This window comes from Protobothrops mucrosquamatus, unplaced genomic scaffold (genome assembly GCF_001527695.2).
Source record: "Protobothrops mucrosquamatus isolate PMUCROS unplaced genomic scaffold, P.Mucros_1.0 scaffold3076, whole genome shotgun sequence".
Classification (NCBI taxonomy): Eukaryota; Metazoa; Chordata; class Lepidosauria; order Squamata; family Viperidae; genus Protobothrops; species Protobothrops mucrosquamatus.
Window position 1 is genome coordinate 37,287 of NW_015389086.1, and position 14,808 is coordinate 52,094.

Here is a 14,808-nt window from a genome sequence, read left to right on the forward strand (position 1 = left end):
TGCTTATTTTGTCAGTTACCTAATCGATTGTGAGTTTGTGACTGTGCTGAAGAATTTTGCAAGTGGACCCCAGTACAGCTAGTCCTCGGTTTACAGCTATTTGTTTAGTGACCGTCCGAGGTTACAATGGCGCTGAAAAAAGTGACTTAGGACCATTTTTCAAACAATTGTTGCGGCCTCCCCGTGGTCATGTGATCAAAATTTGGATGCTTAGCAACTGACATGTATAGTATTTATGACAGTTGCGATGTCTCAAGGGTCATGTGATCATTTTTGCCACTTTCTGCCATGCAAAGTCAATGGGGAAGCCAGGTTGTAAAATGGGGCAAAACTCATTTAACAACTGTCTTGCCTAGCAAGAGAAATTTGGGGCTCAGTTATGGCCATTAACTCGAGGATTATCTGTACTTAGGCAAGGAAAGGGAAGGTGGCATTTGTGATCAAGAATGTCCGGGCAAAGATGTGGAGGTAGAAAGCTCAACATTCATATGTTAAAAAAAAACATGCCTAGACCATGGCCTGCTTGCTCTCCGCAGGGAACACGCTTTAAGGGAGTTAATTAACAGCATTCACATGACAAGAGGAAGGAGTGTGTCTACCAGCATATCTGCAGGAGAGGCAAGCTATAAATTCATTTAGAGAATACGTAAGGTAGCGTGTGGACATTGAGACTTTGGGAAAAGTTCAGAGAAGAGCAACTAAGATGATCAAAGGCCTGGAGATTAAAACATATGAAGAATGGTTGTAGGAATTGGGTCTGGCTAGTCTAAACAAAAGAAGAAATAGGGGAGACATGACAGCAGTGCTCCAGTATTTGAGGAACTGTCACAAAGAGGAGGGGGGGGGTCAACTTATTTTCCAAAGCACCAGAAGGCAGGACAAGAAACACTGGTTGGAAACTGACCAAAGAGAGAAGCAACCTGGAATTAAGGAGAAACTTCCCGACACTGAGAACAATTAACCAGTGGAACGGCTTCCCTCCAAAAGTTGTGGGTGCTCCTTCCCTGGAGGTTTTTAAGAAAAGATTGGACATTCACTTGTCTGAAGTGATACAGGATCTCCTGCTTGAGCAGGGGGCTGCACTAGAAGACCCCCAAGGTCCCTTCCAGCTCCATTCTGACGTGCCTGCGTGTATTGTGCAAATCTAATGCATTGGGCTGGGTTAGAGATCAATTTTGCAAGCGAGTAAGTCACTTCTGCACGCAGGCGAACGTGTCGCGGGAAGATAAATCTCTGCGAATGCTGGCCCGGAACAGATCGCAAACCCCATCATCCACAGACAACGCGCGAGCGACACCAGCATAGCCGCGAAACGCTGGCTCGCGGTCTCTGCAGCCCCCGCCTGCCCGGGGGCTGGAAGGACCGGAGGGGGCGGAGCGGATGGAGGAGGGGGCGGAGCTTCAGTATCCCCGCCTCGGAATTCCCCGGAAGAGGCGACGTCACTCGTTTCGCCGAACGCTCACATGGCCGCGGCTGTTTCCGGGATGGAGGAGGAGGAGGAGGAGGAAGCATGGTTGATGGACTCCCTGAGGCTGTGAGTCGCCTTCCCTGGCCCGGAGGGGGAAGACAATTCCCATCCTCCCCAGCCAAGCCTCCTCCCCGACCTGGCCCAGAATGATGGGAGTTCTACCAGCGGCCGGAGAGGCTTTGCACCCCCGTGCCTAGAAGGGAGGGAGGGGCTCCTTGCTGGGTGTGAAGCGTCCCCCCCAAGCCTTCCCCTCCCCCATCTCTCCCCTCCCCCCCCCACTCGACTTCAGTTCCTCATTTTAGCCAAGCGGGGTTTTGTTTCCAAACTCGAGCAAAAATAAAAGAAGAAATAGGGGAGATATGAGAGCAGCGTTCCAATATCTGAGGGGCTGCCACAAGGCAGAGGGGGCCAGGTCGTTCACCAGAGCACCAGAGGGAAGGACCAGAAACAATCTTAATTCCTAGACTTACAACCACAATAGAGACCAGAATTTCCACTGCTGATCAAAGGAGTTGTTAAGTGAGTTTAGCAGTGGCTAACTGAATCACCTGGTCCTTAAGTGAATCTGGCTTCCCCCATTGATCCTGCTTGTCGGAAGCCAGCTGGGAAGATTGCAAATGATGATCACATGACCCCTAGTCAGCACAACGCCAGTTGCCAAGCACCCTAATTTTGATCACCCACGGGCAAGCTGTTATGGCTGTAAATGTGAGGACCGGCCATATGTCACTTTTTTTTTAATGCCATTGTAATTTTGAAAAGGTTAAATGGTTGTAAGCCAAGGACTATCTGTAGTTACCAGCATGAGTCTTGCCTTGAAGTGCTCCATCTACTGATGGCCTTGCTTATTATTGCACTATTCCAGAGATCTTCAAACTTGACCCTTTTATGACTTGTGGACTTCAACTCCCAGCATTCCTCAGCCAGCGTTGCTGGCTGAGGAATTCTGGGAATTGAAGTCCACAAGTCATAAAAGGGCCAAGTTTGAAGACCCCTGCATTATTCAGACAACCCCAAGGTTTGCAGGGCCAGATGATGCTCCCCTTTCTAGCCTCAAGATAGGAGCATTGCCATCTTTAGTGGGGCAGACTATTGACTCTTCCCTTCCCCTTCTGAATATTCCTTCTCTCCACCACCACCCCTTTCATCTTGCTTAGATACAACGACCTCCATCTCTTTGAACTTCCCGGGCCCACCAGAGTCATCGAATGGACAGGAGACCAACGTGAGTGACCGTTCATTGCCTTTCAAGGTTTGACCTGGATGGGTTGGGGCAGCTGCTGTGGGTGGGTGTGTGTCCTGAGGAGGGTTTTTTTTCTGGGGGGGGGGCTCCACATTTCCATACCATGGAGACAGATCGTGATTTCCTCCAAAACAACCATCCGCCTCTCTGGTAGAACAGATCATGAAATGGGATCCCCTTTTTGGGAAGGCTAAGTTGAAAATAATTGCTCCAGTGGGGTAGGTAAGGAGAGGGCTTAAAAATGTGGGTTCCCAGTAAGCATAGATAGTCCTCAACTTATGACCAACACTGGAACCAGAATGAGTGTAGCTAAGAAGGGGTTGTTAAGAGAATTGGATTTTATGAACTTTTTGCCATGGTTCAGTGGTGGGATTCAGCCGGTTCGCACCAGTTCAGCAGAACCAATAGCTATTTTTTTGTTGCCCAGGCCCAGAATGGACTTCCGGAAGCGGCATCCACACAGAGAACCAGTTGTTTCACACATTGAATCCCTCCACAGCCATGGTTGTTAAGTGAATCACTAGTTGTTAAGTAAAGTCAGATTTTGGCTTAATGTCATGGTTCCGAAAGATGAAATTCTTCAAAGAACTTTGAGGCATTGTTTACCTTAAAGAATCTTTAATCAAGCAGCATAGTTTATGTAGGCACATAGTTGAAGCCAAAATCTGACTTTCCCTCCCTTCAGCACATAGATCAAAGCACAATTTCCTCCTACAACTAACAGTCATAAAACACATTCTCCAATTAGTTTGAAATGCTGGCTTCCTGCCCAGTTTTCTCTCCTGCCATTCTTTATCAGCTCTTGTTACCATATTGTATGTCTAACTAACTCCCATCACATTCCTCCCCCTCCCCCAGATCATCTAATTCTAAGAGTACAGTATAAGAAAGAAAAAGGCTGCATCTCCATCTGTTGTCTAAAGCAAGAACATCCAATGTTAGCAGCATTGACAATGCGGTTGTTAAGTGAATCAGACTTTACCCATTAACTTTGTGTGTCAGAAACTGGCTGGGAACATTGCAAACGCATGACTGTGGGAATGCTGTGACCCTTGTAAGTGGGGGGACAAGTTGTAAGTCACTTCTTTCAGTGCCATTGTAAACTTTGGTTCCTAAATGAATGGTTGTAAGTTGAGGACAGCCTGTAATGTGGCCATCTTGCCTGATGACATTGCAACACTGAGAATGACCGTGATTCTCTCTCCAGGCATTTGTGTCGCTGGATACGAGCACGGGAGCAGGAACGAAATTTTGCAGCTCCTTCTGCCTCCGAGGCTGCTTGCAAAACAAAATAAGGTAGAGATCACACTGGAAAGGTTGTCTGCAAGATGGCGGCTGCAAAAGCATCTTGTGGAACTCACCTCCACTAAATGTAGGGACTGCTCTTAACTAAGCTGTTAACTTAGATGGCTTTCTAGGGAGACTGGATAAATTCACCCAGGATAGAAAACCCAACATCTGGATTTGCCTTACAGGTAATGCTTGACAATTGAGCCCAACATTTCTGTTGTTCAGCAAGACATTTTCAAGTTAGTTTCGCCCCCTTTTACAGTGTTTCTTGCCACAGTTGTTAAGTGAATCACTGTGGTTGATAAATTAGTAATGTGGTTGTTAAGTGAATCTGGCTTCCAATAATTCTGTAATTCTATAGTCCATATAATGGCTTTGCTTGATTTTCTCTTCTTCCAGTAACATTCTCTTTTGCCAACCTTAAATTAATACAGTTCTTATTATTTGAATAAATGACAATTAAATATAGATATTTTCTCGTGTTTCTGTAAATAAGAACCACCTCAATACAAAGCTTCTTTTCTAATTGATTGCCTCGTCATAGATCCTGTTTACATTTTTTAAAAAATATAAATCCAGACAACGTGCTGTCTACCAAATATTAAGGTGATTATGTTAAAAATCAATAAAACATTAAAAAAAAGAATCTGGCTTCCCCCTTGATTTTGCTTGTCAGAAGGTCGCAAAAGGCAATCACGTGGCCCTGGGACAGAGCAACGGTCATAAATATGAACCAATTGCCAAGCGTCTGATTTTTGATCACGTGATCATGGGGAAGCTGCAAAGGTCGTAACTGAAAAATGGTCATAAGTCACTTTTTTTAGTGCCGCTATAATTCTGAGCGATCACTAAATGAACTGTTGTAAGTCAAGGACTACCTGTATATAGGAAACATCAGAAGACAGAAGTATCACCCCAAGCTTAGCCAGCATCCCAGAGCCTCTTGCCCAACCTGATACTCTCCAAATATGAGGATTACAGCTCCCATCATGGTATCCGGCCCTCTCAATTCCTGACAAATAGATGGGGAAGAAATGGAGGTAGTGACAGATTTTATCTTCCTGGGCTCCAAGATCACCACAGATGGGGACTGCAGCCAAGAAATTAAAAGACGCTTGCTCCTGGGGAGGAAAGCTATGGCAAATCTAGACAGCATACTAAAAAGCAGAGACATTACCCTGCCAACAAAAGTACGTATAGTCAAGGCCATGGTTTTCCCAGTTGCAATGTATGGCTGTGAAAGTTGGACCATAAGAAAGGCTGAGTGCCAAAGAATTGAGGCCTTTGAACTATGGTGCTGGAGAAGACTCCTGCGAGTCTCCTGGACTGCAAGGCGATCAAACCGGTCAGTCCTAGAGGAGATCAACCTTGACTGCTCTCTAGAAGGCCAGATCCTGAAGTTAAAACTCAAGTACTTTGGCCACCTAATGAGAAGGAAGGACTCACTGGAGAAGAGCCTAATGCTGGGAAAGATTGAGGGCAATAGAAGAAGGGGACGACAGAGAATGAGGTGGCTGGATGGAATCACTGAAGCAGTAGGAGTGAGCTTAAATGGACTGCAGAAGATGGTAGAGGACAGGAAGGCCTGGAGGAACGTTGTCCATGGGGTTGTGATGGGTCGGACACGACTTCACAACTAACAACAACAATGTAGCCCAGGGTAGATATAACAGCTCTCAGGGTCCCCACGGTCACGTGATCAAAATTTGGGCACTTGACGATCAGCGTGTATATTTATGACAGTTGCAGCATCCCGGGATCGTGTGATTGCCACTTGCAACCTTTCCCAGCTGGTCTTTGACAAGCAATGGGGGAAGCCATGTGATTCATTTAACAATGCAGTGATTCACTTAACGATGGCAGCAAAGGTAAAACTAGATATGACTCATTTGATAACCACCTTGTTTGAAGTGTATAAATAAAAGGGTATAAATCATTCCCCACCATTCAGTTAGAACTGAAGAAGTGCCTTGGATGAGAAGTGAAACATTTTCAAGGAAAAAAAAAAACCCAAGAAAGTCAACGTGTCTTTTGGAAAAGCACTTTTGGGACAGCCTTGCTTAGCAACGCAAATTCTGCTCTCATTCGTGGTTGTAAGTCAAGGATTGCCTGTACTCAGCTATCCCAGTGAACCAAGGCGGACTCTGCTTCTCTTTCCCACAATCAGCCAAAATCATCTCAATGCTACCAGTAGCCAGTAGCACCAGCAGGGTACAGGCCGCGCAGATGTTAACTTTTTCCTTTATTATTTTTTTAAAAAAGTTGTAACCAATGTTATCTTGCTGTTTTGGTCTGTTTTATTTTCTTTCAATATGGTGAGTGGATCCTTGCACTTTTTTTTTTGCAGGGCTTATGTTCGGAGAGAGATTTCAAGGTTGAAAGGGGTGGAATCTGTGATCGCCCCATCTTCAGGCTCAAACATGTCCCGGGAACCAGGTAGGTGGCTAAGAGCCTTGTTGATGACTTAAGTTGAGTTAGGAATGCCTAAGTAAGGCCACACTTGGAATACTGCATCCAGTTTTGGTCACCACGATGTAAAAAAGATGTTGAGACTCTAGAAAGAGTACAGAGAAGAGCAACAAAGATGATCAGGGGACTGGAGGCTAAAACATATAAGGAACGGCTGCTGGAATTGGGTATGTCTAGTTTAATGAAGAGAAGGACGAGGGGGGACATGCTAGCAGTGTTCCAATATCTCAGGGGCTGCCACAAAGAAGAGGGAGTCAAGCTATTTTCCAAGGCGCCTGAAGGCAGGACAAGGAGCAACGGATGAAAACTAATCAAAGAGAGAAGCAACCTAGAACTAAGGAAAAACTTCCTGACAGTTAGAACAATTAACCAGTGGAACAACCTGCCTCCAGAAGCTGTGAATGCTCCAACGCTGGAAGTTTTTAAGAAGAGACTGGACAGCCATTTGTCTGAAAGGGTATAGGGTTTCCTGCCTGAGCAGGGGGTTGGACTAGATGACCTCCAAGGTCCCTTCCAACATCATTATTATTGTTATTGTTGTTGTTATTATTGGAAGGCCTAAAAGGAGAAGCAAAAAGTATATTTGAAAGATACATTACTGGCTCTTAGGCATGAGCGCTAGCCTGGGCAACAGATAGGGTGGTCTTGTGAATACACTGGTGAGTTTCCCACATTGCACACAGCCATGAGGTGGTTGATGGGACTGTGATTTTTAGGCTCTGAAGCACTCAGGATGCTAATGTGCAATCAAACACAGGAACCCCCCCCCCCAAACCGATAATCAAGGCTCACTGCAGTATTTATGTAACACTGTGCACTATAGGAACTCCTGCAGACAAAAGAATGCCCTCATATTTATATATTTCAGGAAAGGAGGAGAAAATTATAGTCACACATATGCATAGGTTAATAGATGAGGTAAGCATGAATATTCATAATCAGCAAACCTCAAGTTACAGATAGTCCTCGACTTACAGCAGTTCATTTAGTGACCAAAGTTACAATGGCATTGAAAAAAGTGACTTATGATTGCTTTTCACTTACAACCGGTGCAGCATCCTCATGATCACATGCTTAAAATTCAGATGCTTGGCAATTAACTCATATTTATAACGGTTTCAGTGTCCCCGGGTCATGTGATCACCTTCTGACAAGCTTAAGTCAATGGGGAAGCCAGATTCACTTAAACCTGTTACTAACTTAACAACTGCAGTGATTCACTTAAAAACTCTGGCAAGAAAGGTTGTAAAATGGGGCAAAATTCACTTAACAAATGTTTCATTTAGCAACAGAAATTTTGGGTTCAATCGTGGTCGTAAGTCGAGGACTACCTGTACTTCAAGCAAGAGTTATAGTCTTAATAAAAAGAAACACTTCAATTACATTGCCGTAGAATTTTGATAAAGCATACAAAGAACTGAGGATTTCAAGGCTGCCTCAGTTGCCACACATTCCTTCTATGTTTCTTATCTGTTTTCCTCGTATTCATCCTGGTTTAAAGATACCCAGCATGAATCTCCATGGCCCTCTGTGAATTCAACAGACTCCACATCAAGTCTTTCTGGGGCCCCTTCAGAAGGTCACCAGATCCTCATGTTTCACGGGACAGAAGTGAGACATTATGAAGCAGATAAGTTGGTTTCCCACCGTTTTCTGAACTCAAAGCTCAGGTTAACCTGAAATTGTTGCCACATTGTTCACACATTTCTGAATAAGGTTGGCCCGCATGCTAGTGACTCTCTACTGCATCATTGGCGGTGGAATTCATTGCCACAACATCTGAGGATGGTTCCACCTTGGATGGCTTTGAGAGATATGCAACCCTCTATCTAGACCCTCTCCAGTCGGGCTTCAGGCCGGGGTACAGCACGGAAACGGCATTGGTCACGTTGGTAAATGATCTCTGGAGGGCCCGGGACAGGGGTTATTCCTCTGTCCTTGTTCTTTTGGACCTCTCAGCGGCTTTTGATACTGTGGACCACAGTATCATGCTGCGGCGGTTGGGTGGGTTGGGAGTGGGAGGNCAAAGTCGCTCGGATCCGAGAGGGTTTGGACTCCGACTGGGTGGCCCCGGGGGAGGAGGCAAGGGCAGGTCTTGAGACTGTTGTATGGGAGGAGTTTGACTCTGTGGCTCCCGAGGACGTGGACAGGATCCTGGGGGGACTGAATGCAACCACATGTTTATTGGATCCGTGTCCCTCCTGGTTGGTACTGGCGGCTCGGAAGGGAACACGAGCCTGGCTCCAGGGAATTACAAACGCTTCTTTACGGGAGGGTGCCTTCCCCGCGGTCCTAAAGGAGGCAGTGGTGAGGCCCCTCCTTAAGAAGCCCTCCCTGGACCCAGATGTATTGGCAAATTATCGTCCAGTCTCCAACCTAGGCTTTGTGGCGAAGGTTGTTGAGAGTGTGGTTGCACAGCAGTTTCCCCGGCACCTGGAGGAAACGGTCTATCTAGACCCTCTCCAGTCGGGCTTCAGGCCGGGGTACAGCACGGAAACAGCATTGGTCACGTTGGTAAATGATCTCTGGAGGGCCCGGGACAGGGGTTATTCCTCTGTCCTTGTTCTTTTGGACCTCTCAGCGGCTTTTGATACTGTGGACCACAGTATCATGCTGCGGCAGTTGGGTGAGTTGGGAGTGGGAGGCACTGTGATGCGGTGGTTCTCCTCCTTCCTCGCCGACCGTACACAGTCTGTATTGGCAGGGGGACAGAGGTCGACCCCAAGGCCCCTAACTTGTGGGGTTCCACAGGGGTCGGTCCTCTCTCCGCTTCTGTTCAATATTTATGTGAAGCCGCTGGGGGAGATCATTCGTGGTTTTGGGGTGGATTTCCATCAGTACGCTGATGACACTCAGCTGTACATATCCACTCCGGGCCACCCCAACGATGCCTTTGACGTGATGACCCGGTGTCTGGAGGCCGTGAGGGTCTGGATGGGAAGGAACAGACTCAGGCTCAACCCGTCCAAGACCGAGTGGCTGTGGTTACCGGCGCCTCGGCATAGTCAGCTGATTCCATCGCTGACTATAGGGGGCGAAACTTTGGCCCCCTCGGAGAGGGTACGCAACTTGGGTGTCCTCCTGGATTCACGGCTGACGCTGGAAGACCAGTTGTCGGCAGTGACCAGGGGGGCGTTTTATCAGGTTCACCTGATTCACCAGTTGCGGCCTTTTCTGGACCGGGACGCCCTACGCACGGTCACTCACGTACTTGTCACCTCCCGCCTGGACTACTGTAATGCTCTCTACATGGGGCTCCCCTTGAGGAGCACCCGGAGGCTCCAGCTGGTCCAAAATGCGGCCGCGCGGGCGGTGTNCAGCTTGCAGGACTGGCCTAGGGTAATTTTTAGAGGGGTTTTAATTAATATTTTAAATTGGACAATCTTTAAATATTTCTTTTAATTAATTTTAAACCTGTATTGTTATTTATGTATTTTAATTGATTGTCAGCCGCCCTGAGTCCTACGAGGAGAAGGGCGGGATATAAATCTAAATAATAAATAAATAAATAAATAATAAACCAAACAAAACCTATGTTGTATCGTAGTAGGATGGTGTGGGTCATCTTATTGTGTTCAGGCTAGAGCTGTTCCCACCAACATCCTGACCCACCAACTGTCCAATCCAGTTTAACCTTCTTCAGAGCAGTGTTTCTCAACGTCAGCAACTTTAAGATCGATGGACGACAACGTCCAGAATTCTGAGGTTTTTGCCCTTCTACTCCACCCATCTTAAAGTGGAGCCTTTATGTGATGGGGACAGAATTATCTTCATCACTCGGTTTCTTCTTGATTTGTGCTTTCAGCTTGCTGGTATCCAGTGGCCCACCAGACAGTGCTCTGCAGGTTTGGCGTGTGGAATCAGATGAAACAGGTATGCTTCCAAGAAACTGCTCTGCTTCTCAACTGGGTTTCGACTTTAGGATGGCCAAACCCCACTCAAAGTTTGCAGGGACAAGGACGAAAAGTTTTCTCGTTCCCACAATTTAATTCATGGCTCTTCTAAAGAAGACAGCCGAGTCTTTCTCCCAACTGTTAGCATAAACCAGTGTTTCTCAGCCTTAGAAACTTGAAGATTGGGTGGACTTTGATTCCCAGAATTCCTCAGTTAGCTGTGAGACACACTGGCACAAACAATGCTAATTGTGTGAATTTTGAAGGAATATCTGGTTTGGTGAAATTGAATGGGAAAAAAAACTTCCCGAAAGCTTTGCACGACGCATATCTCTTCCAGGTTGATGTTGGATGATGTTAGTTCATCTCTGACATCTTTGCCGTTCTATTCCTTTGAGGATACAAAAGAAAGCAGGAATTGTTTTTTCTCTGGCCTTGCCCTTATAATTCTTGACAAAAGTGCTGCTCACCAGTGGTCAGAAGCTGGCACTTTTCTCGATGTCAGTATGATTTCAGCCAGGCACCCGGTAGAATAACCAGGAAAAAAAAGCTAAGCTGCAATCTCCAAAAGGGAGAGAAATTGGAGAAAAGTGATGCTTTGGAAACTACAGGCAGTTCTTGACTTACAACGGTTTGTTTAGCAACCATTCAAAGTTACAGTGCCACTAAAGTGATTTACAACCGTTCCTGGCACTTACGGCCATCACAGCATCCCCAAAGTCACGTGATCAAAATTTGGATGGAGTGTACTTATAACAGTTTTGGGGTCCCCAGGGTAATGTGGTTGCCATTAATGACCTTGGCAGACAGCTTCTGTTCTGTCCCAGCCTACTTGAGCTCCTTGTTAAGTTCACAAGGAGAAAACCCCTCTTCAAATCAAGCAGGCAGAAACCACAGGACAAATCCAAACCCCTTTTTATTATTTACAGACCTGAGTAAAATGTCCAAAGGCAAACAAAACACAATTCACTGAAACTTGATTCCTTAACACAGAGAGTTGCCTTCAGCAACCAGCACCTCCCACACCTTCCCTTTTATTATGCAGCCCAAGGTGTGGCTTCCTAATGCCTTCCCCTTTGCCTTTGCCCCATTGCATTCCTCTGTCCAACTCTCTTTGCCTGTTGTTATGAGCATCCTGAATGTCTTCCAGCTGTGAGTCATTACTGTCCGACTCAGCCTCCCAGCACAGCTGTGTCTCAGCTTGAGCGCAAGTGGAGGGGCCAGGCTCCTCGTCAGACTAAGTCTTGGAGCACATCAGAGCCTTCCTCTGACTCTGATGTCACTCCAGCTCCTCCTCCTCCTCCTCTGACTCCCCAGATTCGGCTGCCGGGTCCACTGGCTGACGTGGAATCACAACAGCTTCTGACAAGCAAAATCAATGGGGGGGAAGATGGATTTGCATAATGACCATGTCATTCGCTTAATAATCATTGCAAAAATTATCATAAAATTGAGTGTCTGGTTTAACAACTACTTTCCTTACGACAGACATGTCAAACACAAGGCCCGGGGGCCGGATGCAGCCCGCAAAGTGGTTTCATGTGGCCCGTGAAGCCATCCTGGAAACAGTGAGGGAATGGCCCTTGCTGCCTTGGCCCTGGCCCAGGCCAGCCAGGAGCCAATGTACAATTTTGTGGTGGCCATCTTGGCACTTGCCCTGGTGGACCATGCCTTGGCACTTGCCCTGGTCCCACCCCTTTCTGCCAGAGAACCTCAGATCTGTCCCACTCCTGCCCAGGCCCTCCATAGGCACCCTTGACACGAATGATGTAGAACTGGCCACGCCCACCCAATAGGCCACACCCACTCCATCCACGCCCACCCAGTAGGCTGCACCCACTCTGGCCACACCCACCCTGCCCCCCCAGGGCAACCGCAATGCTGATGCGGCCCTCAGTGAAATTGAGTTTGACACCCCTACCTTATGGGAAGTCTCGTTCCCAATTGTGTTCATAAGTCAAGGACTACTTGTAGATGGAAATTAAGTCTTGTGGAATTCTTATTTCTTCCTCTCCTCCACCCTAGATATGATTAAGCTACTGAGTGTCATCTCTCCCACAAAGACAGAAGATACTTCCTGGTCCAAAATTGCAACCAGCTGTGTCAAACCAGCCTGCATCCTCTACGGGCAAAGAATCGGCAATCTCCAAATGATGGAAATTGAATCGGGGCAGAATCTTTGGGTGGCAGGTAGACAGTTTGATTGAAAACCCTCTCCAAAATCCTAAGGGTCCCTTTCTTAGAAACAGAACTTCCTAAGCCAAGGGGTTAGAAATAGGGAGAGATGCTAGTTTGTTTGTTTTTCTTATTTCTGTTTCTCTTTTTGATTCTTGACCTCAGGTTAAATTCAAGGGAACAGGAAGGAGAATGAATAGACTTTAATATGTGTATCTTTGATTGATTTTCATCCCACCTTTTTTACTTCATAAGTAACTCACGGGAACAAACATATGTAACACATTTTTTTCCTATTTTCCCCACAACAGTCCTTTGAGGTGGGTTGGGCTGAAAGAGAGTGACTAGGCCAGTAGTGGCAAACCTATGGCACGGGTGCCAGAGGCGGCACTCAGAGCCCTCTCTGTGGGCACACACGCTGTCGCCCTGAGTCCTAGGCCTTCAGCTGGGTTTTATAAAACCTTTTCGCTTTAGGCCTCTGCCGCCGTGTACAAAAAAAAAAGGTTCAATCAATCAGTCAATTTCAACTTTTTGCGGGGAAAAAAAAGATCTTGCAAAGTTGGAATTGATTGATTGAACTTTTTAGTCCCACCCAGTCTGCTGTTACCACCGCAGCCACGCCCACCCAATGGGCCACACCCACCCGATGGGCCACACCCACCCAGCACCCGACGATGCATAAGTGGGTTTTGGGTTGCAGTTTGGGCACTCAGTCTCTAAAAGATTCGCCATCACTGGACTAGGCCAAAGTCATAAGGCAGGACTAGAACTCAGAGCCTCCTGATGATTGGCCCAAAGACATCTAGCCGGTTTTCTCACCTAACGTGGAACTAGAATTCACAGCCTCCTGGTGATTGGCCAAAAGTTTCGTGCCTAAAGAGAGACTACAACCCATTGTCTCATCATAACTGGTTCAAAGTCAGTTATGGGGGGGAGGTGGCAGAATTCTCTCCCACAACCCAACGGCTCTTTTTCCTCTTTCGATCTACAGCCTCTGCCAGCCCTGACAAAATCGCCAGTCTGGACTTCCTGGATGAAGTCACTGCTGTGGTGTGTGGTGCCAAAGGGCAGCTGTTCCTTGTGGACTTCCGGCAGCACCAGGGCATTCTGGGAGCTCTCAAAGAGGCTCAGACCCCTTGGGCCCAGACAGAGAGGCTGAGCTGGTGTGCAGGAATCAGCTCTGGAGAGACACCACTGATTGCCCGTCTCTCCTCGGGTGGCCTCGTTGTGTTGACGGACATCAGACACCCCTCCAGCCCCCTGAAAGTGGCCCAGTGCTGCATTCCCACCCCTAACCTCCGTGGGGCAGATTTCCTGTCCATCAGCTTCGCACCTGTACTGGGCAACACCTTAGCGGTATCAGGTAAGCTGTGGTGGTGCTTCGCTTGGCAAGGCCGCTAGCTACTTTTGCCGCCATCAGTCTTATGGGGTCTGCAGGGGTGGGTGGTGTGCAAAAGGGAGGCCACCCCAAGGAGCAACCTAAATGAAAAGAAGGGCCAATTTTCAGAGGGGCTCAGCTGGGTCATGTTACTTGTGGGTCACAACTTCCTTCTCCTATTGTCCCCATAAGAACAACCCAATGAGGTGGATTGGGTTGGGAGAGAGGGACTGGTCCAAGGTCACCCAGTTGGCTTTCATGCCTAAAGCGGGACTAGAACTCCCAGTCTGCTGATGACTGATTCGAAGTCACCCAGAAGCTTTTATGCCTAAAGCAGGACCAGAACTCACAATCTCCTGGTTTCTAGGTCAGCACCTTTAACCAATAGACCAAATGCTGCCTTTTCTTGATTTCCCCCCCCATAACCCTCTGGGTTGGGGCTTTGGGTTTAATAAAGAACACGTTTTTTTCACACCATGTTTCTCTTATGTGCCGCCCCCCCCCCCCAGCTTCAACCCACTTTTCTGTCTCTCTTCCACTTCTCCAATGAAGCATTTACTTGCATTTCTCATTTCTTCAAGGTTTCGACGCGACCGTTCAGGTCTACAATACAAAGGACTGGGATTTCTCAGGGCAGGAAGCCAAACCGGTATTCATCCACAAAGGACACATCTTTGGCACCCCAGGCAAGGATGGAGGCAGTCCGATGGTCACCACCCACACTTGGCACCCTTGGAAGCCCCAGACATTACTCTCGGCTGCAAGCGATGGATCACTGCACGTGTGGGACTGGTCTGACCCTCGAGCAAGTGAGCCAGTCTGACACCCTCTGTCTCCCTTGCCTTGGGGAATCTCCTCTGAGGTCCCCTGCAATCCCCACCCTTCACCACAT

The 14,808-nt window shown here is 47.4% G+C and overlaps 1 protein-coding gene across 1 annotated transcript; it reads left to right on the forward strand.

Moving 5' to 3' along the window:
• The first annotated feature begins 1,484 nt into the window (after positions 1-1,484).
• WDR73 (WD repeat domain 73) lies at positions 1,485-14,739 on the forward strand. The gene is made up of 8 exons (XM_015826362.2): positions 1,485-1,534; positions 2,626-2,693; positions 3,919-4,007; positions 6,349-6,437; positions 10,276-10,343; positions 12,389-12,553; positions 13,530-13,901; positions 14,498-14,739. The coding sequence occupies exons 1-8, from the start codon at positions 1,485-1,487 to the stop codon at positions 14,737-14,739; spliced, it is 1,143 nt and encodes a 380-aa protein (XP_015681848.2).
• The last annotated feature ends 69 nt before the right edge of the window (positions 14,740-14,808 follow it).

Coding starts and splice junctions, on each gene's coding strand:
- WDR73 (XM_015826362.2), top strand. CDS start 1,485: ATGGAGGAGGAGGAGGAGGAGGAAGCATGGTTGATGGACTCCCTGAGG. Junction 2,694..3,918: donor CGAATGGACAGGAGACCAAC/GTGAGTGACCGT, acceptor TTCTCTCTCCAG/GCATTTGTGTCGCTGGATAC. Junction 12,554..13,529: donor GCAGAATCTTTGGGTGGCAG/GTAGACAGTTTG, acceptor TTCGATCTACAG/CCTCTGCCAGCCCTGACAAA.